The sequence below is a fragment of the Lissotriton vulgaris genome, chromosome 11 (genome assembly GCF_964263255.1).
Source record: "Lissotriton vulgaris chromosome 11, aLisVul1.2, whole genome shotgun sequence".
Lineage (NCBI taxonomy): Eukaryota > Metazoa > Chordata > Amphibia > Caudata > Salamandridae > Lissotriton > Lissotriton vulgaris.
The window spans coordinates 382,306,250-382,331,359 of record NC_141699.1 but is presented as its reverse complement, the minus strand read 5'-3'; the positions used below and the strand labels follow the sequence as shown (position 1 = coordinate 382,331,359).

The following is a 25,110-nucleotide window of genomic DNA, read 5'->3' as shown; positions in this document are numbered from 1 at the left end:
ACAAGTGTCATGATTGATTGATTGATTGACATATCATAACATCCATATAGTTCACCGGTTACTCCCGCTCATTTTTAGCATACCTCCATCTCCTCAAGGCTCTCCCCCACCCTCCTTCATACACATGGGCACTCAGTGGCTGCATGTGACGGAGCCCTACTTGTCCCAGCCCTACTGTATATATCGGTGCCTTCTGTACATTAACATTTAGTCATTATCAATAGTTCCAAGTCACACGTTTTCAGTGCATGCAGTCTGGTCGAGCAGATTTCAATGCCAAGCAACTGGTCAATCTGCGGCTGCCAAATCTGGTTAAAGCATTTTGCTGATCATTCAAATCATAAATTTTTTTTTTCATGGCTATTGTAACCCAATGCTTGGCATATCGTCTATTTAGCATTGGAGAATCCGGTTTCTTCTAAAATGATGCAATTGACTGCTTGGCAGCTGTTAATGGAATGATTCACCAGTCACATTCATCCTTTTATTTGTGCTTTTCGCTCATCTCCCCGCGCCCCAGTAACACCACATCAGGAGTGTCTTGTAAAGAGTACTCAATTTGAATAAACCTACTTAGAATCTCCTTCCAGAAGTATCTCAGGACCACCAAATGTGTAGACTGGAGCAGCCGCTAAATATTTCTAAAGGGAGTGGGTAGGTGGTAAACAGTGCGAGGGGTTCTGGAGACCTTCGGCCCTCCAGACTTCACAGCCCTAGAAGCTAGAAATATTTCTAGTGAAAAAGGTATATGCCTGAGCAAGAGCGGAAAGCTTCACAGGAGACAAGACTGTTTGGGTTAACTCACCAAATCAGGATGTGGCAGCTTTTTAGTAAATATACGCATAGATCCCTGGAACACGTCTGTCACAATTGCTGCAAAACATAAAAATTCAACTTTGTTACTTTACAAACACTGGTTAACAATGGAAATTCTTGTTCTCTTTTTAGGTCGAAGGCATATCATCTCTCCTGAAAGCATTTGGGTAGAACAACTGAACACAATGTTGAAACCAACATTGGTCATACTATACAATTCAATAAAACCTAGCATTGACAAAGCAAGTCATTTTGGCTATTGCCTTGTGAAAAAAATGGTTTTCTTATGTATTTCGTTAACCAAAAAAGGTGTACACCCTTCACTCATGCACAATTGTTACAGGAAGAGTAATAGTGATGCACCGTTCCTTAGCCCTAACCGCACACACAGGGTTATAAAGGCTGACCAGCACAAGCTTTCTTGCAGAGATAGTGACCTTATGCACACAAAATAGGTACAATACGACAACACCAGTACAAACATACTGGAGAGGCTGGCTAAGGCTGTAGCAGTAACTGGTACACACCGACACATACCTTTAAATTCAGCTGAGGTGCAGCAAGTTAAGTACAGAAGAGATAGTAGAAATGCCTCCTGCAAATCCACACGTACACATCGAACCAGCACAGGTAACCCCGCCACAAGCTTCACTCACATTGCATCAGTTCAGGAAACGTTAGGGCCTCACTAGAAGCTGAACTGCTGTAAGGAGTTGCAATCATGCCTGGGGCAGGGGCTGGGCTGCGGTAGGGAAAGGATGCCACAGGCCAAGATCCTGAATCTGCTGCTGATTTGTGCAGTCTCCTGACTTTGCCAGCTACTGCAGTAAGTGCTACTAGATCATCCCAGCAGCAGGTCTGGGTCACACGGTGACCACTGAGCAGGGAGCAGACCCTGTCGAGATACGACAGGACCCACAGTGGTGCGACCTGTAATGTGCTAAAAGGACTGGGTGAGGAACGGACCACAGATGCAGACAGTGTGGTTCTGAACACATAACTATGATAAAGTGCATCAACCTGGAGTTTCGTCAGTCCATGGACTGGAATCTGCTTATAGCCTCTCAAGAAATATCACAGACACAATGTGTTCTAAATCTAATTTATAATGAGGATACAACATATTTAAAGTATGGGTTAAGTCTGCAAGCCCCACCCCCCCAAGGGGGTGTAAAAATGCCAGACCTATGAGAATACATAAACCTTAAAACTTGAAATCATTTGGGAAGACACATAGTCCCTCACCTCCCCGTAAGCGCTCTCCCACACAGGAATATTCCAGCCGGTCCAGTCTAGGGTAGACCTAGCTTGGCAGTTCGGGCTGGACTGTTCCCATGAGGTGCAGGTCAAGACTGATTTGCAAATGGCTGGGTCTGAACTGGGGTGGCAAAGTGCATGAAAGAACAATGATGGATGCAACCTAGATCTGAGACTGGGGGTGAGCATCTGAAAAGTTTCAGCGCTCGGTCCATCATCTCCTTGTGTTTGCTTTAGTCGCCTTAAGTTAGCAGGGTATGCCCTGGCATGTGCCCCTTCCTCAGTTTGTCACTAGATTCAAGCTAGCCGGGCTGATGAGGGATGTTACCCCGAAACTGGTCCAAGGATGCTCAGTTCCAGTCCAGGGAAGATCTGGCTTGGCAGTTCAGGCTGGACTATTCCCACGAGACATGGGGTCAAAACTGATTTGCATAAAGCGAAGTCTGAACTGTGGTGGCAAAGTGAGCAAAAGAAGGATGATGGATTCAACCCAGATCTGTGACTGGAGGAGAGTGTCTGAAAAGTTTCAGTGCTCCGTCCATCATCTCCTTGTGTTTGCAGATCAGGAACATGTACATGCCGCTCACAGGACGTCCAGGCTACACGTAAAGGGAAAAAAGCAAATAAGTGAAAACCTTTGAATAGGTTTAATTTACTGTAGGTATTTATTTCTTGAAAATGCACTGGAGGCGGTTACCACAAGAGATATAGATCAAGTGGCTTTAGCAGGTGCATTAGGTGGATGCCTCTCTCGCCAACCTGGGGGCCTTCTTGTGGAATGTACATGGCTTGGAAAATTTAGTCAGAACAACTGATCTTACTAAGACATGGGAGGAGAATATGATTATAGGTTTCTAGGAGACTTGGCTGGCTGGAGAGCAATTACGTCTGAGTGGTTTTAGGCAGTTTGTGAAACATGAAACAAAAGGGGGAAGTGCACTCACAAAGAGAGTTGATGACGCTGATCTCAACAAAATTAATCAAAGGTGCAAGTATGATATAGACAAGCAGCGACTGGCTATTGGTCTGCCGTCTTGACCTGTGCGTTGGTTGCCAATGTGTCAACAGTTTGATTATAGCTAATGTTTATATAAATCACGGGGAGGGTCGGCAGGAGTTTTGACAAGTGTTTATTACAGACATGGTATCCCCGACAGGAATCCCAGGGGCTTCTCCCATCCTTTTAATGGGGGGCTTTAATCACCGATTGGCACCAGCCCTGGAAGAAGTCAGTTAGAGTGATATGTTGGAAAGTTATGGAATACCGATTGCAATCTTCCCCAAAGGCACCCAATCAAAGAATGATCTAAAATTAAACAAGTTCATGTCCGAGTTAGGATTTGTGTGCCTAAATGGCCAGTTCAGGCAGGTTATGCCGGCAGCCGAAAAGTTTGCGCATGGCAATCAGAGCTGCCTAATTGATTATATTTTTATACAGGACTGAACTTTGTGACATGTCAAAGTTCTGAGGGAGTTAGAATCATGGGCAGCGACCAACCATTGGGGCTTAAAAACAACTCTTTCTCTACCACAGTACAGGGATTTGGGTCTTCCCTAAATGTCCGACTACCAGAATAGACGACAGATATAGTGAGCAATAAATGCAGTATCGGGTGTCAAAGAAACTAGGGCTTGGTGGGGAGCCGAGCACCAATGTTGTGAACTGGTACTATGAGACTATTACAGATGTTGTCAAATGTTTGACACCAATAATTAGAAAGTGTAACTTAGAGGCTAAGGAAGTTCAAACTTGTTGGTCATCTACATAGCCCTGGTTTGATAAAGAATGTTTATAGTTAAGAAAGAGGCTGTGAAGAGCTAGACCGAAGAGGTGTCTCCTGGAGGCCTCAAAGGAAAGTGAAAGGTACAATCTTATAAAGGAGTATGCCGCTCTGATTAGAATAAAGAAATAGGATTTTAACCATGCAAATTGGGATCTCATGATCTGTACCTCCAAGGCTAAAGATATGAATACGTTTTGGAAGCTAGTCCGAAGTGGATGCAACAAGTCAGATGAACCCTTAAGGTGCATGGTCCCGCTTGAAACCGTGTAACTGGCGCCTGGTTGCAGTGGCGACATTATTGGCCAAGCGAGCCGTGGCACAGTGCTAGGGTGCCAAGACACTTCCTACAGTCCGTAGGTGGGTCTGAGACCCGACCTACTGCAGGGAACAGTTAGAGATCCATGCAGAGGAACTGCCGGAGTCATCCCGACCCAAAGACTTCTGGGCCCGCTTACCATGTATCTACTGAGTCACCCTGATTTGTGATGTGCTTTATCCTTTTTTCTTTTCTTTACCCGATTCCTCACTTGTTTTCCATATAAAGTTGTATTGACTTGGGGTCCATTGCATGTATACCCTTCTGTTTGGACTGCCAAATGTGTACCTATATATTGTTTTACATTTTATTGACCGTGAATTGCCACATCCTCGTAAGTGCAGAGAAGAGGGGTGAAGGGGGGGTGCTGGGGGGAGGGGGGGGGGGGGGGGGGGGGGGGGGAGGTGGATGGGGTGGGTCGTTGGCTCTTTGAGCTGTATGTTATGCTGATTCCTCATATCACAGATGTGTTTCTCGCTTTCAAAAATTGCTTGTGTTGTTAAACGCTTTGTTGATATTGATGGCTCCCTGAGGGAAGTAACTATTGTACTTGCAAGCTCTTAATAAACAGAATTCTTTTTTTAAAAGGTGCATGGTCCCCGGAAAACGCTGGGGCGGCACATCTAAGTAATATACATAAGGTCAGAAAGAGAGGAAGGTGGCCTAATCAGGAGGAGGAGCTGGTGAAATTGGATGGGCGGAGCAGGTCAGGAAACCGTTGCAGTACTGAAGGTGGGGAAATTCAATGTCATGGGAGGTTCACACTTGTCAAAGGGGGAGTTGAAAGCAGCTGGCAGGAAAGAATCTAGGGTGGCCGATTTAGGTTATGTTGCAAGGAAAACTTCAGCTACCTATATGCTGGAGTCTTGGCATAGCCACCGGATGAACTCCTATTAATCAGTATTCCTCAACCTCCAACTGCAAATGCAGGTATTACATTTCGGGTAGACTTGAACCGTAGATTTTTAATGTATGAGGAGTTTAATGGACTTTACGACCTGGATAAAATTGTTCTTGTGATTTGCAAGCATCAAATGTTAATGTTCCCCCAGAGACCCAGCCTTTAGCTACACTTAACCATTTCCCTCTCCTAGACCCCTCTAGACTCGATTCCATTATGCATCAGGTAAAATCCGGCTCCCCCAATGACCCTGCACCACCTCGCACCTTACTACCAGTCATTAGCCATATTCTACCTACCATCCTGGAACTACTTATCGCCTCGCTATTCACCTGCATCGTTCCACCCCTATGGAAACGAGCCATGGTCAAAGCTCTCCTCAAAAAACCTAATCTTGAACCAAACAACCCCCCCAACTATCGACCCATCTCTCTGCTGCCCTGGCTTAGTAAAATCCTGGAGAAACATGCCAACACAGTGTTGACAGTTTCTGGAAGCCAACAAACTCTTAGACCTCACTCAGACATGTTTCCGCCCCCTACATGGGACTGAAAACCGCCTTGATCGCAGTGACGGAGGAGGCAAGGAGAATTTTAGACCAGGGAGGCTCTGCAGCCATCATTCTCCTCGACCTTAGTGTCGCCTTCGACACTGTGAGCCACGACATCCTACTGCACCGACTTAGCAGTAAGGGAATATCAGGGACTGCAATCACCTGGCTTAGATCTTTCCTATCCAATCGCTCCTTCCAGGTTTTTGAGAGTGACATCTCCCCTAGCAAGCCCCTTGACTGCGGGGTGCCGCAGGGCTCTTCCCTGAGCCCTACATTATTTAATCTATATATGAGCCCCCTAGCTGAGATCGTCCGTCCTTTTGGAGTGAAAATTGTCACTTACGCTGATGATACGCAGCTAGTGGAGGCTCTCAACCCCCTGCAAGCCACATCCAACAGTCTGAAAGACTGCCTGGAAGCAGTCGCTGAGTGGATGATATCTTCCTGTCTCAAAATGAATGGGGACAAGACGGAGCTTATGCTCCTTGGTAGTCCCATTTATAACACCATCGACCCATTCTGGGCCCCCTGCCTCGGACCTGCCCCTGTGCATAAAGACACGATCAAAAGCCTAGGCATCTGGCTTGACAAATCCCTCAATTTCAACTTCCACGCAGCCAAACTCTCAGCCATCTGCTTTGGGCTGCTAAGGCTTCTGCAAAAAATTCTCCCTCTGCTGCCTTTTGATGCTAGACAGATAATGGTCCAGGGCCTGATCTTATCCCGTCTGGACTTCGGGAACGCCCTCTACCTAGGCGCACCACAGACAACCTTAAACAAGCTGCAGATCATCCAAAACTGTGCAGCCAGAACTCTTCTCCAGGTCCCCCGCCGACTCCCAGTCAAACCCAGACTGAAGGACCTCCACTGGCTTTCAGTGAGGAAAAGGGTTGAATTTAAAGCTATGTGCATTGCCCACCGAGCCTTCTGGAGGAAAGGCACCACCATTAACCACTCTGATAACAGCCTACCATCCAAATAGACAGCTCAGATCAAAATCCGCTTTTCTGGCCGTAACACCGAGGTTTAAGAGCAAGATGTGGAGGCCGCTCGTTCTCCCTCAACTTGGCCAGACTCTGGAACTCCCTCCCCATCCAACTCAGATCAGAACCTAAACTGCTCACCTTCCGTAAACTCCTAAAAACCCTGCTTTTTAACAAACCAGAATAGCTTGAATTGTTGTGCACTAGGCTTGTTGTCCGCAGCGATAGGACGCCCGAGGGTAGCTATCGCGCTCTATAAATGCTCTTTTCATTTCATTTCATTCATTTTCTACGAGACTGTTTAAATCTCACAAGCTCTATAAAAATGCAGTTTTCTTAAAATATAATATTGGTCATTGTAATGAGGCACTTGCATTGCTGACTGTACACAAGTGCAACTTTTTGACATGGTCATCGCCACCTTTTGCCTCGTATTTGATGTGATTTCCAATGGAGGTGCACTGGCAACCTGCTAACCAGGTCCCCAGTGCCAGATCTCTTTCCCAAAACTGAGCAATTGTACCCCTAATTGGCAATACCCTTAGCCCCCTGCAAGTCCCTAGTAGATGGTACCCCTGGTACCTAGGGCAAGGAGGTTTAAGAGAGTCCTTAAGGCCTGCACCACAAATTGTGCCACCCTAAAGGACCCCTCACCAAGCACATACAGACTGCCACTGAAGGCTGTGTGTCTTGGTGCAGACAAAAGTGAAAACACAACATGGCACACACCTGTGTGCCATGCCCACTGACACTGCATGCAGTATAGGTAAGTCACCTCCTACAGCAGGCCTTACAGCCTTAAGGCAGGGTGCACTATACTAGATGTGAGGAAATGTGCATGTTTAGATATGCCCCTGTGCTGGTCAGTCCGATAGCTGTCAGTGCAAGTGAATAGGGAAGCCATTTAAAGTACATGTGCTGGATACTGGTGAAAACGAGCTTCCCCAGCTAAATGATGGCTTCACTGAAAATAGGGATGTTTGGTCTCAAACATCTTGTATTAATAAACCCACATAGTGTTGGATTTATTAACACATGGACACAGAGGGCACCTTAGAGGTGCCCCCTGAAACTCTAAGAGCTACTGGTGTCCTGGCTGACTGGTTATCGCGAGCCGGCCACCAGAGACTAGTTTCTGACCCCAAGGGTGAGACCACAGGAAGTGGTCATATAAAAGCTTTATAGGGAGGTGCAGTGACCTCAAGGGTAAGTAGCCCATTGGCTACTATCCTACACTCTCCTAAATTCAGTATTTAGGGGAGAACCTGGCACCAGGAAACCAGATACTGCAGACCTGACAGCAGAAGACGCATGTGAAGAGTCACAAAGGGCATGAACAGAAGACCCAGCAACTGACTTGGTGCCAATCCTGCCGGTGTGTCTGCTGACTTCGACAATTGCACCAAAAGACAACTTGTCCTGCAGCTGCTGTGTCTCCAAAGCCTGGGAGACCTGCCAGCACTTCACCGAGGAATTAAGTGCTCCCATGGAGCAATGGAGATGCTTTCCTCCACATTGCAGGTGCCAAAAGACTGAGCTATGAGGCTCCAAGACCGTAAGAACCCGACACCAGAAAGCACCACTGCGCCACAGCCACCTATCCTGAGCTGCAGTGGGCCAACTGAGTCAATGAGGTCCCCAGACCCTAAGTCCACCTTGGGTTTCCCCACTGTGGACTTAGACACCGCCTGCAGCCTCTGTTTGCAGGCCTCCTATACTGAGACTGCTCCTGGTGACAAAGACCCGATGCCCTAAAGACACCTCTGCACCCGTCGCCCCTGGCCCATGGAGAAGAGGACAAAAGGTGTCCCCGAGCATCGTGAGGCCCGAGACCCCCTGTTGGTTCAGCCAGACTGGCCTCCCAGTCAAAACCTGTAGCCTCTTTTCTCAAAGACTGTTTCCATAGTCTTCCATTGGGCCTCCGATGCTGTTTTGCACCATTGCACCTGGCCGCCCTAGTGCCGCTGGAGGTAACCTGCTAGTGCTGCCTTGGACCTTGCCCCATACTCATATTAAGTCCCAGAGACTGGACTCGTAAGTCGCTGTATTGTACCATGAAGGCCATACTTGTTTTTCCTCCCATAGGATAACACTGCAGCTTCTGAAAAATGCAGTGTCGACTTTTTAAACGTAAAAAGTGTTTCTCTTGAAAAACTTACATACTTGATCATTTTGAATGTGGTGACTAAACATACATAAAGATATGTGTTCTTTTTATAAATTTGTGTGGATCTCACTACTGAGTTGTGTGCATTAATTATTGACTATTGCGTGTATTTGAAGATATCTAACACTCTTCTCTGATAAGCCAAAGGCTGCTCGTCCACAATACCCCCTAGAAGAGCGCCTTGGGATTTCTAGAGTAAGCCCCTGTCCACTCATAAGGGAGCCCCTGGACTCTTTGCACAATAGATCTCATTTTGAATATATCATATAAAGAGCCAGCTTCCTACACTAACAAACATGGAGTTTTTAGATGTTGTTTGTGCACTAGCAACATTTTTTAGTATCGGATTGGGTTAGAAATGTTTTAGAACCTTTTATTGTATAAACTGCCATGATGGACCTTGCTGTGGGCCCCTATGATGTAATCATTATGATCAGCTGCGTGTACCCTGATATCTCTTTTGGGTGTATAGCTGTTCAAGAGGGTAGAATATGCTAAAAATTGTGCCAAGATTGGGGGTGGGGGAATGGGTTATTTTTTACTATTGTTATTTTTACTCTGTGATTGTTTGTATTTATTGTTTTTTCAGACATCTGTCCTAACAATCATAATAAAGAACTTCAACTTGTATTAAAAAAAAAAAAAAAGGATTTGTTGAATCTCACTAAATCTGCTCTTAAATAGAGGCTTCATTAAGACCCTATTCAGTTCCCATGCTGGGGCTAACCTTACATTGGGAGTAACAGATCTGAATGCACTTCTCATTAATTCCTTAATTATTCTTGATGGGAAGAGTGAAAGACAATCCTTACTACGTGGTAACCAGTCACACACCATCGCGCTCAACAGTATCGGGGAAAGTATATTTTGAAAATCTCCAGTGGTGCTCCAAAGGGAAAGGAGTTGGTTACCAATCAACTCTACCTAAATCTACAAAAGTAGATAGCACACTTTCAAAAGGTTTACCCTGAGCACACTAATATCAGTTATTTATATACATATAGCCTTTATCCGACAAAGTATTCCTCAGTTGGTACAGTCAATCACGTTACTTCTTATTTTGTGTCCATATGAATTCAGCTCACAAAATCCATGTATTCCAAATTATATTTATTGTTCCAAGTTCATATCCAAAGAAAAAACAGCCAACACGTGTTTCGTCGTGCTGTTATTCTGCACCAAGACTTCTTCAGGGATGCAACCCAAAATAACAATATGTAAACACACAAATATATCAAATTCCTCTTAGTATCATTACCAAAAGATTCAAGTTCAGGTACACTGAAAATAGTACCAACGCAACCACCACCAGTGCTCTCAATGTAGAAAAAAAGAAAAAAGAATCAAATTACAATAAGGTTTCTCCCACAGTAAGTGCCAAATATTAGTAGTTCATATCCCTACACATGACTAAAATTGAAAACAAACTCAATTTTATATAATCACCTGACATGTAATTATGTTCCACCTTCAGCTGGTTGATTATCCACAACGTTCCTCAAGAACCTAAAATCATATGTCAAATCTTTAAATTTATGGTATATCCAATACCCCATCAACAGTTCAGTCGAACATCATTAATCCTATCAAAGTATATATCAATATATCCCCAATCTCACAAGTGAAACTCACTATCAAAGTACCCTTTGAAGTGGGGTAGGTCCTGGGGCTTACTGAACCGCCTTTGTGGACTAGAAGTTTTCCAAGGTTGTATGTGAGAGGTGTATCACAGTGAGTGTGCAGGTCTTGTTGTTCTTTGTCTAACCTATGTCAACTGTGCAGTTTAATTCCTCAATTCAGGGTCTACGAGTGAATACTAGCGGATCATCAACCTTCAAACACGCATGTAACCGAGCCCCCCTTGCTCCCCACCCTAAGAGGTCAAGTGGCCCAAGGGCATACTTTTCTAGTGATGATGGCTAATCAGACAGTGTGTCATGAGAACATGCTCTGCAAGTCCTAACAGGGAACAGATCAAACTAAAGGTGTCGCCTAACCGATCGTTGGAGGAAGCGGGGGGTTCATCGACTCCGGCGACGGAACCGACTTTCCAGAATGTGATGGCTGCCATCGATGGCATCAAGTCTTCCCTCGGAAAGCAAATGGAGACCCTTGCTCATAAGCTGGATACAGTGGCGATCGACGTTAATTTGATCCGTACGGACCTTACAAAAACCAACGGAAAGGTCTAATCTTTGGACATAAAAATGACGAGCTTAACCACTGATGTTGTCGACCTGCAGACCGAAGTCCGTAACCTGAAATCCTCCAATGACTTTGCTATCAGTCGTCTGTGTGATTTTGAAGGGAGGGCTCGGCGGAACAATGTCCGCATAGTTGGTATTCCGGAACAGGCGGAGGAACAAGCGGCTGACCTTTTTGTTGAGGACCTTATTATCAAACATCTAGCCCCCAAGGGACTGAGCAAGTTTTTTGCTGTGGAACGAGCTCATAGGATCCCGGGTGGAAGACCGAAGGTGGGAGCCACGCCGAGGCCTATGATAGCACGGATCTTCAATTTTCGGGACAGAGATGCTATCCTACAGGCCTCGAGGGCGGGTGGACCCCTGAAGTTTGAGAACTCTTCTATCTGCTTCTACCCGGACTTCACGCAGGCGGTCCAGAAACAGAGGCTCAGTTTTCTGGGAGTAAAAAGAAGACTTCGAGATATGGGACTCAAATACGCCATGCTTTTCCCGGCCAAGCTGAGGATCGAATACAACGAACGGGTTCACTTTTTTGATAAGCCCGAGGTGGTAGCCGACTGGTTGGACACTCTGCCAGCCCGACAGGAACCAGAGTCAGCCTGGTGGAGCAGAGGGAAGACTTGGGATGCAGGAATGAGTGCCGTTCTCCTCAGCTTTACTTCTCGTAGTTTAGGTTAGATGTGGGGGCGACAGGCACACTGCGAGTTGGGGTGGCTCTTTAGTTGTATGCAGGGGTGCAGGGTGGGGGGTGTTGTAATGGGTTGTGTTAGTTGGGGTGGGGGGGGTGTTTGATTTTTGGTTACTGTCTTTGCAAGGCGCTCTATTGCTGGACTTTCTTATCGATGTGCTGGACTCTGCTTGGGGCTGGATTCTCTTTCTCCTTCATGATGGGGGGTAGGGGGTGGAGGTTGATGAGTTGGAATGTTAATGGGCTGGGGGACAAGATTAAGCGTGGGGTGTTACTGCAGCTCCTGAAACGTCACTCCCCTGATATTGTTCTATTGCAGAAGACCCACTTGATAGGGAACACATGTCATGCCATGAACAGGAAGGGGCATCGTCTAGTTGCCCATGCCGGGTTCTCCTCTGGATCTAGGGGTGTTGGAATTCTTGTTAAGAACGCTTTCCCACTTGAAATAGACTCCACGGTCCTTGATGATAGGGGACGCTATGCTGCTGTTACGGGACGGTGGGAGGGCCGCACGCTTTCCCTGGTCTCTGTATATGTCCCTCCTGGCCTACAGTCCAATACCTTTGCTGATTTGGGATGGGTTCTGCTAGATCTCCCCGGGGGGTCTCTGATAATTTGTGGGGATTTCAACGATGTGGTTTCCGGTTTGCTCGATAGACACCCCCCTAGAGATCTACCGAGAGCGCTTGGATGGCTGCCTGACTTCATGGACACTCTGGGCCAGGTTGACAGTTGGAGATTGCTTCACTCTGATCAGCGGCAGTATACGTTTCACTCGGGCGCTCATGGTAGCCTCTCTAGGATTGATTATGGGTTGGTGCCGGCTGCACAGGCGTTTTGTATTAAAGAGATCAGGCATATGGCCCGGGGTATTTCGATCACTCCACGCTGTGGCTTCGGTTGGAATTAACATTGGGTGCTGAGGGACGGGTTGCCCCGATCAACCCTTGGTATCTTCGCAATCCCAAGACCCGCATAGAACTTGTAAAGTCTTTGGATCACTATTTTCGGGAGAATGAAGGTTCGGTTTTCTCCGCGGTCTCCTTGTGGGAGGCGTTTAAGGCTGTTATCAGGGGTCAAGCTCTATCATTGATTGCTGGAGTCAAGAAGCAGAAAGAGGAAGAAGTGGTAAAGATAGAGACTGAGATCGCTAACTTGGAACTAGCGCTAGAGCGGGAGGTGACCCGTTCGGGATTGCATGTTCTGCAATTGAAGCAACTGGAATATAAGATGTTGGTGACGGAGGCTGCGAAGGCTCTAGTCGGGAACAACAGGGGCGTCTTTATGATGTTGGAGACAAGGCAGGCAAGTTGATAGCATGGTTAGATAGAAAGGATAGAGCGAGTCGGGTGGTACCGGAGATTGTGACAGTGAGTGGAGCTGTTGTGACAGACCCACAAGAGATAGTGGCGTGTTTTGCGGATCATTTTCATACTGTGTACTCTTCCGTGTCTGATAGGCCGGAGGAGGACTCGTGCTTATTATTACGAGATATTGCCCTGCCGTGTCTCTCTGTGGAAGACAGGGAACTTATGGATGGTACAATTACTGCCGATGAGGTGGCGTTAGCTATGTGTTCCCTACGTTCCGGTAAAGCGATGGGTCCCAATGGTCTGCCGATAGAATTGTACAAGCTCCGGCCTGACAAGATTGCTCCATATTTAAGGGACATGTTCCTAGAGTCCCGGGACCGTGGTTTTCTCCCCCGCGACCAAAGATTGGCGACGATAGTTGTAATACACAAGGAAGGAAAACCGAGGAATAGGTGTGCCTCATACAGACCGATCTCTCTGTTAAATGCAGAGTCTAAAATTCTTGCCAAGCTACTGGCTAATAGACTGATCAAAATCATTAGTGCTCTAATCCATCCGGATCAGTCTGGTTTTATCCCGCATAGAAACACAGCTTTGAACCTTCGGCTTCTGCACAGAGTCCTCGCGAGGGCCGCAACGCTGCGTGAGCCGGCCATGTTGGCATCTTTGGACGCCACTATGGCGTTCGATACTGTGGAATGGCCGTATTTGTGGGCGGTGCTGGCTAAATTCGGGTTTGGACCAGATTTCATTGGTTGGGTTCGGCTCATTTATGCGGACCCACTCGCACAGATTGTGGTTAATGGTCGTGTTTCGGCTCCGTTTTGTCTCGGTTGGGGTACCAGTCAGGGTTGGCCACTCTCCCCCCCTTTTGTTCGCTCTGGCCTTGGAGCCGCTCGCTGCCTGGATCCGTTGGGAGCCCTCCATGAGTGGTATTTACTGGTGTCCGGAATACGAAGATCGCATCTCCCTATATGCAGATGACATCCTGCTTTACTTAACTTCCCCTAGGAAATCTTTGATAGTTTTGTGTGACGTTTTGACTTCCTTCGGTAATAACTCGGGCCTGATTATCAACTGGGCTAAATCCTATCTTTACGTCCTCCGTGTTGATACTCCAGTTTTGCCGCGTAACTGTCCCATTCAGATAGCGCAGGAGGGGTTTAAATATCTTGGTATTTATATTTCGTTGGACCCTCGGGTCCGATATGAGCAAAACCTTCTCCCTCCCTTGAATCGGTTTAAGCGAGATGTTGCGAGCTGGCGGAAGCTTCCGCTTTCCCTGCTTGGGCGAGCGGCCCTTTTTAAGATGTCTTGTAGTGTAGTTCCTAGTTTCCCACTAGGCCCTGCGCATTGGAATAACATAAACAGTAGTATCGACGTGGAACTGCAGATATTCCAGGCCTCCACTGACTATGCTAAACTTAATTGGGTTGTGTTACCAACTAGCTCAGAGGTCACTGGAAACTTTCTTCTCTGCATAGGAAGTGATCAGCTTCCTTGGCACAGACAAGAAGGGATTCAGTTTTCCAACAACCGTGCAACATGACAACTTTGCTCCTCAGATCAAGAGTCAATCTCTAGGGTCGTGTGAAACAATAGACATAGATTTCACTCAGTCAGTCTAGTGCAGTTTACTTTCACAGTATGTAGAGAATAGAGAGACGGGCGTTTATCAATAAAGGGTTAACATTTATTGAACAGTCTTTCTTCTCGTACAAGAGAAATGTATTGCCACAATTGCAATAACTGTTATTATAAAAAGTACGTACAGTAAGATAAGTATTGCGAAATAGAACTGTAAAAGCATTGATATGGTTTCTTAGCCATACAATGGTTTAAAAGTAATAAAACATATATACAGTCATATATACATTAGGCTAACATACTCAACTGGTGCTTCTAACTAAGCCTACCCCAGTGTGCCTGACCTAAGCCTAACACGTGAAAAGGGGAGTAAGTAAGTAGCTTAAGTTAAGTTGGTTTTGCCAAGGTTTGTTTCAAGAATTCTCGTCTAAGGGTTTAGTCAACACCATACCTCTGAATAGAATGATGGAGGATTGGTATCTCCTTCAGGGGTCTCTCTCTATATCCCAGTCACCCGCGAGGGTAAACCGGAAACGCCGGGACTGGATTTCTCTGCACGAGAAATGCAGCGGCTTCTCTCAGCGCGTCGAGGAAGGAGGGGGGACAGCGTCCGCGGGCAGCTGGATCGGCTGGATGTCTTCGCAGAGGACGGCTGCTCGGCTCCTCAAGCGTACTGCACCATAGTTCGCGCTGTAGCGGCGATAATGGTAATCAGCAGCTTCACCACCACAGGATAGCAGGCTGCAGCGACAGAGTGCTAGTTTTTACCAACACAGGGTCATGCAGGCAGCTGGCATCAGCAACAGGCAACGAACTCACAGCTCGTATCTCACATTGCTTAAGGCAACGTTGGTAATATTTATACCTGACAGGTGCCGGGTTTGACGCAAGTTTGCTGGACATAAGACGTCAATTAAAGATGTCACTAGGAAGTGACAGTTATCAGTTGCTCATTAGAGTTCCATTACTAATCAAAACATAGCAAGCGGGGATTTCCAGGTTTGCTAAGTTTTTATCTTGTTGAAGAACTCGGAGTGTTATCTAGGAATATCAGATAGTGACTGCTGCACTGTCATTGCACTAATTGGTCGCAAAGGAAGTAGCAGAGAGTCATGCTGGAATGTGGCTCTGTTCGTGTGAGGCCAGAGATGACTTTTCAGAAAATCGCACTTGAACGGTTATGCCAATATAGGGAATAAATGGTTTTATAGCCGAATAGGGGCATAAGGTCACAGTATCGATCAGGAACCTAGATAAGCACGCAACACCCACTCCACGTTTTCATGTCCATCAAAATTACTAAAACTAAGCAATAAGATGCATGTGTAACATTGCCCACCCCAAAATACATAAATGCATTCGAAATAGGCGTACTTGTAATACATGGAATTTAGGTACTGTACGTTTTTTTTAAAGCATAGTAATCATTCAAAAAATTATTGCATATGAAATCAATGAACGATTATGCAAAAGGAATTACACATGAAGTATCTCTGACAGAAGAAAAGCGAGATAAATCATCACATAAAAATGCATTGTAATAACATGTGTGCTAGAGGCTGGTGTTATGTTGTTATGTCTCTAGATGTGTTTAGAAATAGAAGTGTGAAGCTTCTGTTCTCTAAGAATAGTTTCTACGTTAAGCAAAGAATTGTTCGTGCCAAAAAAGGTCAATATTAGAAAAAATTGTCCAATTCAAAGAAAATAGATTTCCAAAGCTCCTGGCAGTTTTTGTTGATCAAAACTGAAGGCCGAATTCAGAGTTCATGGGAACGCTGTGTGTCGGAAAGCTTCTCAAAAGTTATTGTTTCTCTATGGGTGAGAACATCGTATCAGACAGGCTCGCAAAGAATTGGTCTACAAAATCAGGTGATAGTTCAACCAAATTAGATAGCGCTGTAACTTGGCAGGTGTGAGAATGATTGCTGTCATCGAAGGCAGGACCAGCAATGCTCACAGAACGTTGTACCTGGATGATGTTGCTTTTGTCACTCGCTCCACTGTTACCACTTGGCTGTAGTACAGGAGTCTCCACGAATGCCGTCATCAGGATTGGTAACCGCTGGGGACAACACAATGCGTGAGCCGTTATTGGACTGAGCAAAGTATCGACGTCCATTGGTACTGCTGATGGAAGTGAAAGACAGATGTCCAACACGCATTCATCGCCGCAAAGCATACACCGTAGCACAGGTAAAATGCAATCTTGCCATATCGGTCTGAATGAAAGGAACCAGGTCATGTTTAGATCTCTCAGCCTGGCCAATCCGAGGACGTTAGTTATCCTGTCCCTGTAGCGCATTGCTAGGATTGTCTCTTCCATTCCCATGGGAGCTATGTCTGAGCCGAGGCTTGCCATAACGAAGCAGGAGGATCAAAAATAGAATCCCTGCAACGAGTCCCAAAAATAGTGGTATGCTGCCAAAAATGGAGTGTACAAAATTAGGAAAGATTCCCAAAATTGCCTGGAAGGGTGTTAGCAGTCCCGTAAAGACTGTCTTAAATATGCCTGGAATGCTTGTTGCACTAGACATGTTAAGGAGTTGGCTGAACATTTCTACGAAATGCACGGGGCAATTTGTTGATAAAAGGTCATGGACTTCAGTAGCCGTCCTTGCGACTAGAAGATCATACGTCTCCTTAGATGACGTTATAGGCACTGTTGTCTGTAAAAGCACAGATTTCATTTTGCTTAATGTATCAATTCGTATAGAATAGAGATTCAGACGAGGCCAGAGGGGAGTCACTATGTCTGGAGGCCCGCTCGGAAACAATGCTTGCATACAACATTTGACCATGGACGTTACTTGTACTAGATAACTTTTCCCTGGCGCGAGGCCACAACACCTGTGATCCGTTCTAAGAATGTAACTCCCGTTTGCGAGTTGCATAAAGAAGGGTTCTATCTGAGTTGCAGGTGTGACTAGCTGGTGGCATGAAAGGTTGTTTGAATTTCCATCACATGCTCCGTGTAAATTAATACCCTGACACAAAAGTATACCGCTTAGTGAGTGTTTACAGTTGTCACCACTAAGAAATACATTTTTGTCGCTGTCACTATAGCAAGAATGAGTGTATGGTAATTTCCATTCGGATTTTACATATCCCTTACCCAATTGTTCATATTGGCCAGCAGGTATGTACTCAAGGCATTTATGAAATCGGAAAGTTGTTATCAGAATTGTGATAATTCCGTGTATTATCCATTCAATGACAGGACTCTCTGACATTGTCAATGATAATCTCTCGAGTTTTTCGATGCTCAGGATTGTATAGTCTGCTCCTTTCTGTGCCAAACTGATCTGTTTATCAGTAAGGTTAAAACTGGAAAATAATGACGTTGTGTTGATTAAACGCCAAGGCACATAGCCTGAACGAAGATTTTGCAGCGTCCAGCCTAATTCTATAATAGAGCGTAATTGAGATTGGCCATGTTTTAACATTAGCAAATCTCTGTCTATCACATCAAAGGCAGAGGATACAATATTGTCCAAAGAATATATTCTGGAAGACAGAGTCATTAACCCATTGTCTACCACAGAAAGTGATTTCTCCAAATTAATACGATCGATTTCTCGTATTTTTTCAGCAGTTTCAATTTGCTTTACTTTCCAAGCCTCGTTGTAAGCAGCATAGATACTGGTCGCTATGAAACGCTTTTGACGCTGTTTGCGTGGTCCAAGAATGAAATCGCGCAAATCAGCACCATCTTTTAATAAAGACAAGTGTTGCTTAATTTCAGCCAGTGTGGATGTAGTTAGCCATTCTAGGCAGAGTTTCCCTACACTGTATGTTGTTATAATCCCTGGATGTTGTCTCTGGGAATATCTTGAGTCTAATCTGGTCATTTTTAAACCCTGTGTTTTATTCAGGAATCTATCTTGACAGCTATTTGTGTCTGTAGGCCAGATTAACCACTTTTTCCAATCAGGATGTGTTCTGTTGAAATGTAAAATTTGTGACACGTCTAACTCAATATCTGCGGTTGCATTTTCAGGTATTGGCTTTGGTATAGACGGTGTTTTAAGGTCTTTGATCTTAGCTAGGCCAAGACAAGATGTTTGGTGTATTGTGTCATTTAAAAACAACATTTGTTCAGGTATCATGCAGGTTCTAAATAGTGCTTCTATGCCTTGCACCTGCCAATCTTTTGTACCCCAAATTGTTTTCGTTTCAATATTATTTTTCCAATAATCAAAACCAAATGTCATCATTTTGTCATAAAATGCTTCTGAATATATCAATTTAGAATTTGTCAGCATTGTTTTCATGCCTGTTTTATCTAACAGTTTGTAATAAAACGTTTCTGCATCACTGGTGTTAAACCCTGAAAAATATTTGAATTTCTCAAAAAATGCTTTAGAACTGCTTTTAGGTGGTGTAGCACAATGTTCCCATTGATTATACATAAAAACATTTCTAGGCTGTGCAGATTTATGCAAGTAGTGATCCCCATAGTGGGTATAACAGAATAACTGCTCATAACTAGATGAACCTTGTAAATAATCATGATCTGTGAATCTAGCTGACATTACTAAATCAGACATCATGTCATTAATACTGTTAAAGTCCCAATCATCAGAGAATGTACTTGGTGTCACAAAGTCACTTAAGGAAACCTTTAGTTGATGAGGATACTTCAGGATTTCGACCGGACCATAGATCTCATAGTCTGTTTTCTCCCATACTACCCCACCAGGTATTGGAATTGCTGTGACATTTACTGTTGACAGTTCTCTTTTCTTCACGTGGGATGATCTGTGTGGTTTCAGGACTAGGTTGATGTTCTGACTTGCTGTGTCCATTGCCAACGACCTTTAATGATCGCACACGCTGCATTGTAGGATTTGCTCTCTACGTTGAAATGCTGTACAAAGCTATCTGTATAGATTATACAGGCGTATTGTGGGAGAGGCAGGATTTCGATTGGCAGAGGATATTCTTCTTCATATTCTAAATCATTCAGTTCTTCAAATTGCGGGGCGAAATAGTATTTCACATCTTCCGCTCCTAGAGAATCTATGCACTGTATCCATTTCGGATCCAGTGACACTGTAGGCAAGTTTACTGGGCTGAATAGCGCCTCGAAGGCGGATTCCGCTGTAAGGATATTAATCCGTTTGCCGTGTGCTAGTTCTCGTTCATTAGCTAATGCAATTTGCACTGCTTTCACAGTTCTTTCTGTGTGACTGAATGTTTTTTCTGCTTGTGTGTACAAGTGAGATTTAATTGAAATTGGTACCTTTTCTCCCTCATTAGAGGTTAGGTACGTGAATCCGCATCTTCCTGGGATGACTCAGATTACAAGATCGATCGTGTTGTCACGTGTATCTAATTTTGTTTTTGCTAACATGTCTGTTTGCAGTGATCTCAAAATTTCTGTGTGTTTTTGAGTCCAATTGATTTGTTTAAAATCAGGTTTTATTAGTTCGTAGAGAGGTTTAACCCTCTCTGCGTAATTTAGTATGTAAGTTCTTCCGAAATTCAGAAAACCTAGTATTGATTGTAAATTCTTCAGCGTTTTTGGAGCTTGGAGTACAGCGCACTTCTCTAAGAAGTTGTCCGCTAGGCTTTTCCCTTCACTTGATAATTCGTACCCTAAAAATAGTACTGTCAGATGGGCAATTCGGGACTTTTTAAAGTTGAATTTGTAACCCTCTGCTGCGAACCCAAGTATAATGGTGTTTACTCTTTTCAAGTGAGTATCCAAGTCGTCGTCTGTGAGATAAATATCATCTACGTAAGATAATGCTTCATCATCATAGATTTGTAGTAACTCTGTTACCCTAGCTGAGAATAGTCCTGGGCTGTTCTTGAACCCCTGTGGGAGTCGACAGAATTTTTTCTGCGACCCAAATGCGGAGAAAGCGGTCAAGTATCTGCTTTCTGGTGCAATGTTTTGACAAAAGAAACCATTAGAAATGTCTAATGTCGTTTTATATTTTTTCCTAACTATGTTATTCATTAGGGCTGCACTATGCGAGTTTTGTACTGCAAAGGTTTTGCAACATGTATTAAGGTGTCTGTAGTCCAAAACTAGACGATATGAATTGTCTGGCTTGGAGACAGGAAACAAAGGATTGTTCATTTGAGAGGTGCATGTTTCAATCACCCCCTGGTACTCAAGTTGATCTAAGATCTTCCTGACTTGTTTTTTAGCTTCTTGCTTTATGGGATACTGCCGTAGGGCAGTTGGTTCACTTTTCAGCTGGATTTTGTGAGGCGGTGAATCCTCATCCCATCCTACATGATTTTTATACAATGCAGGTGCCTGGGCTACTGCCCATTTCCTTGCATATGTGTATTTTTTGTGAATCGGAATGTGATTCGAGAAGGCAGGCATAATCACTTCTTCGCCACGAGGGCACTCCCTGACAAACTCCGGGGGCCAATCTTTTTCAGCTAACAGAATATCATAGCCTTTTGAGAGCTTATCCCAAAATAGACCCTTAATTTTCCTAGTCTTATCACCCTCTATACGCAATGTTATTTCGTATATTTTATGGGGCTCGCTAAGTCTGGCGTCGGCAGTTTCAACCTGAATGTATTCATTCGTGTCCACTGTCTCCAGAGGACTCATCAAGATCTTGCGCGCTATACTGATTTCTGCTGCACTGTCCAACATTGTCAATGCCCACTCCCCGTTTTTCAACTGTGTCCTCAGTATTCTCGGCATGGTTGATTACTCTAATACTGGCTACCTTCTTTTTCTGAAATTGAGATTTCTTATTTTGAGCAGGTTCCTTGTCTTTGGACTTGGTGTGCTCTCCTGGGTCTGACCGTCCTCTTCTTTCCGAATTCTGTGGAAAAGATCGAGAGGGACGTGTATCAATACTTTGATATCTATCAGGTTTTTTCAGATTATCCCTATTTCTAAGGTTATATCTTTTCTCAGAGGGCTCCCGCTGGGGAGACTGGCGTTCTCGAGTCGGAGTTCTTTCCCTCCGTCGAGGACACCTTCCTCTGGACTGGAAAACTTTTTCCTTGGGAGTGGATTGTTTATTTCCATCCCAGCTCTTTTTAGGAGTGTTTGAATTATTTTTAATAAATAATTTTTCAGGATTTTCGAGCAGTTGGGGCTTAACTGGTTTCCCACCCAAGCTGTCTCTACCTAATTCTTCATAGCACTTTTCTATGATTTTTGCAAGCTCAACAGGATCTTTTATATCTGTTTCCCTCAACTTCTGGCGAATCGCCACAGATGCTGCTTCTCCCTTTATGTTGGCTAATAATATAGCCGTGACCTGCTTGAAGTCTTTCAGTAATTTCATACCTAGATTTAAAGCGGGCTCTGGACCGAATTCATTTTGAATCTGTTTTAGCACTTCTGGTACTACCGCCATGGACGGAACACCGTGTGTTTTTGTGTAAATGGAAGCAAAGACTGTACCCCAAGTGTCGCAGTCCTCCACGTGTGGTGCGATTCCCATAGGAAGGCAGATGGTCAAGATTCTGTGTTTCTCAATAGGGGTAGTATCAGGAAATACTGCCTCTATTTGAGTGATTTTCTGGGCTAACCAGAAAGGAATTTGTTCCCGTTTTACGGGTGTTTTACCAAGACATGACTGTATGTTCTGTGGTGTAATTTTATTTGTGTTCCCCTGATGAGGGGTCAGCTGTGATGTATTAACAGCTGGCTGGACTGTTGCAGTCCGCATTACATATTGGACTAATTGCCTATGTATTTTTATTAATGTGTTTAGCTGTGCTAACAGCTCTTCTCTAGACATTCTTGCAATGTCAGGATGTGGTGTGTAGCTGGCTAGAACCGGCCAAGTGGCTCCTGGTCTACCTAGTGGACCGAGCCTGGTTATGTGATCATTGTGTTTTAGGGCGCCATTAAACCAGAGCAGGTGCTCTTGAAATTTAAGTGGAATTTCAATCTCCTCGAAAGGAGCGTACTCTTCCGGAGGTTTCTCTATTTTGTAATAGTGAAACTCTTGTGTTATAGCGTTTACCGCTGGAAAGTTTATCCATGAATAGAATACCTCTGTCTGCCGATACTCGTGAGCCTCTATCACGAAAATTACTGTACCACCTTGAGGTGTCAGTCCGTGTTCTATAAGTTTTAAAGTTATAGATCTTCTTAACTGGACCGGGATGATAATAGCATCCGGGTCTGCCTGTAGGAGACTCGAGTCCTCCTCTATTAGTATGGAAGCCAGCCTAGCTGCTTCCCTTTCTTCTTCATTGTCTGACATTTAAAAAATGCAGGCTTTGCAGAGTAGGTCTCCAAGGAGACAAAGATTAGATGCACAATATTTTGGAACACTGTATCCTTCAACGTTGAATAAACCAGAGCTTTACATAGGAATCTCTTCCTACTAAGGTCGGGCGGATTTTAACCTTTCACCCACTCCAGACGTCTATTGGAGTATTTACGGGAGAAAGGGGTGTGAAATATGCACGACTGAGTTACTCTATAAGTCTTGCGTTAGTTTATCGCCTTACCAAACGTTAGGGCGCCATGTAGTGTAGTTCCTAGTTTCCCACTAGGCCCTGCGCATTGGAATAACATAAACAGTAGTATCGACGTGGAACTGCAGATATTCCAGGCCTCCACTGACTATGCTAAACTTAATTGGGTTGTGTTACCAACTAGCTCAGAGGTCACTGGAAACTTTCTTCTCTGCATAGGAAGTGATCAGCTTCCTTGGCACAGACAAGAAGGGATTCAGTTTTCCAACAACCGTGCAACATGACAACTTTGCTCCTCAGATCAAGAGTCAATCTCTAGGGTCGTGTGAAACAATAGACATGGATTTCACTCAGTCAGTCTAGTGCAGTTTACTTTCACAGTATGTAGAGAATAGAGAGACGGGCGTTTATCAATAAAGGGTTAACATTTATTGAACAGTCTTTCTTCTCGTACAAGAGAAATGTATTGCCACAATTGCAATAACTGTTATTATAAAAAGTACGTACAGTAAGATAAGTATTGCGAAATAGAACTGTAAAAGCATTGATATGGTTTCTTAGCCATACAATGGTTTAAAAGTAATAAAACATATATACAGTCATATATACATTAGGCTAACATACTCAACTGGTGCTTCTAACTAAGCCTACCCCAGTGTGCCTGACCTAAGCCTAACACGTGAAAAGGGGAGTAAGTAAGTAGCTTAAGTTAAGTTGGTTTTGCCAAGGTTTGTTTCAAGAATTCTCGTCTAAGGGTTTAGTCAACACCATACCTCTGAATAGAATGATGGAGGATTGGTATCTCCTTCAGGGGTCTCTCTCGATATCCCAGTCACCCGCGAGGGTAAACCGGAAACGCCGGGACTGGATTTCTCTGCACGAGAAATGCAGCGGCTTCTCTCAGCGCGTCGAGGAAGGAGGGGGGACAGCGTCCGCGGGCAGCTGGATCGGCTGGATGTCTTCGCAGAGGACGGCTGCTCGGCTCCTCAAGCGTACTGCACCATAGTTCGCGCTGTAGCGACGATAATGGTAATCAGCAGCTTCACCACCACAGGATAGCAGGCTGCAGCGACAGAGTGCTAGTTTTTACCAACACAGGGTCATGCAGGCAGCTGGCATCAGCAACAGGCAACGAACTCACAGCTCGTATCTCACATTGCTTAAGGCAACGTTGGTAATATTTATACCTGACAGGTGCCGGGTTTGACGCAAGTTTGCTGGACATAAGACGTCAATTAAAGATGTCACTAGGAAGTGACAGTTATCAGTTGCTCATTAGAGTTCCATTACTAATCAAAACATAGCAAGCGGGGATTTCCAGGTTTGCTAAGTTTTTATCTTGTTGAAGAACTCGGAGTGTTATCTAGGAATATCAGATAGTGACTGCTGCACTGTCATTGCACTAATTGGTCGCAAAGGAAGTAGCAGAGAGTCATGCTGGAATGTGGCTCTGTTCGTGTGAGGCCAGAGATGACTTTTCAGAAAATCGCACTTGAACGGTTATGCCAATATAGGGAATAAATGGGTTTATAGCCGAATAGGGGCATAAGGTCACAGTATCGATCAGGAACCTAGATAAGCACGCAACAGTCTCTTCCTCATTTTTTGTATGCCCTTCAGAATACAATTGACATAGTTCCTGCTAGTTACTTTCGGATAGTTGAGGGTCTACAGAGGGAACTGCTGTGGGACGGCAGGCCCCGTATCGCGATTGCCAAATTGACACTCCCGTGGTACGACGGGGGTATTGCTCTTCCCGACATCAAAAGGTACTATTGGGCATCGCAGTTAGGGGCCATCAACCATGGTATGTATGGCCCAGAGTTAAACCCTGGTTTCGCCATGGATCGGTGGTTACTTCCCGGGGGCAACTATTACAGGGCGCTATATTCTAAGTCGGTGGTAAGGTCTTTGTCGGGTCCGACGAGGGCAGCCGTTCGGGTCTGGCAGGATGCCACTAGTGCGTTAGGTTGGAAAGATCGCTTGACCTTGGCTACCCCGCTTTTCGGGTCTGATAGGTTCGGCAAATTGTGGAACACCAAGGGGTTCGACAAGTGGGATCTTATAGGAATTAACAAGGTGGGAGACCTCTGGGTCAAGGGACAGGTAAAGTCGTT

At 44.8% G+C, this 25,110-nt stretch overlaps 1 protein-coding gene across 3 annotated transcripts in view; it reads right to left on the bottom strand.

Moving 5' to 3' along the window:
• Positions 1-25,110, bottom strand: part of USP39 (ubiquitin specific peptidase 39) — a 92,250-nt gene that overhangs the window by 21,398 nt on the left and 45,742 nt on the right. For all 3 annotated transcript variants that reach the window (XM_086943381.1, XM_086943380.1, XM_086943379.1), the window contains exon 8: positions 806-873. In XM_086943381.1, coding sequence (XP_086799507.1) covers positions 806-873 — 68 coding nt within the window. The remainder of the gene's footprint in view (positions 1-805; positions 874-25,110) is intronic.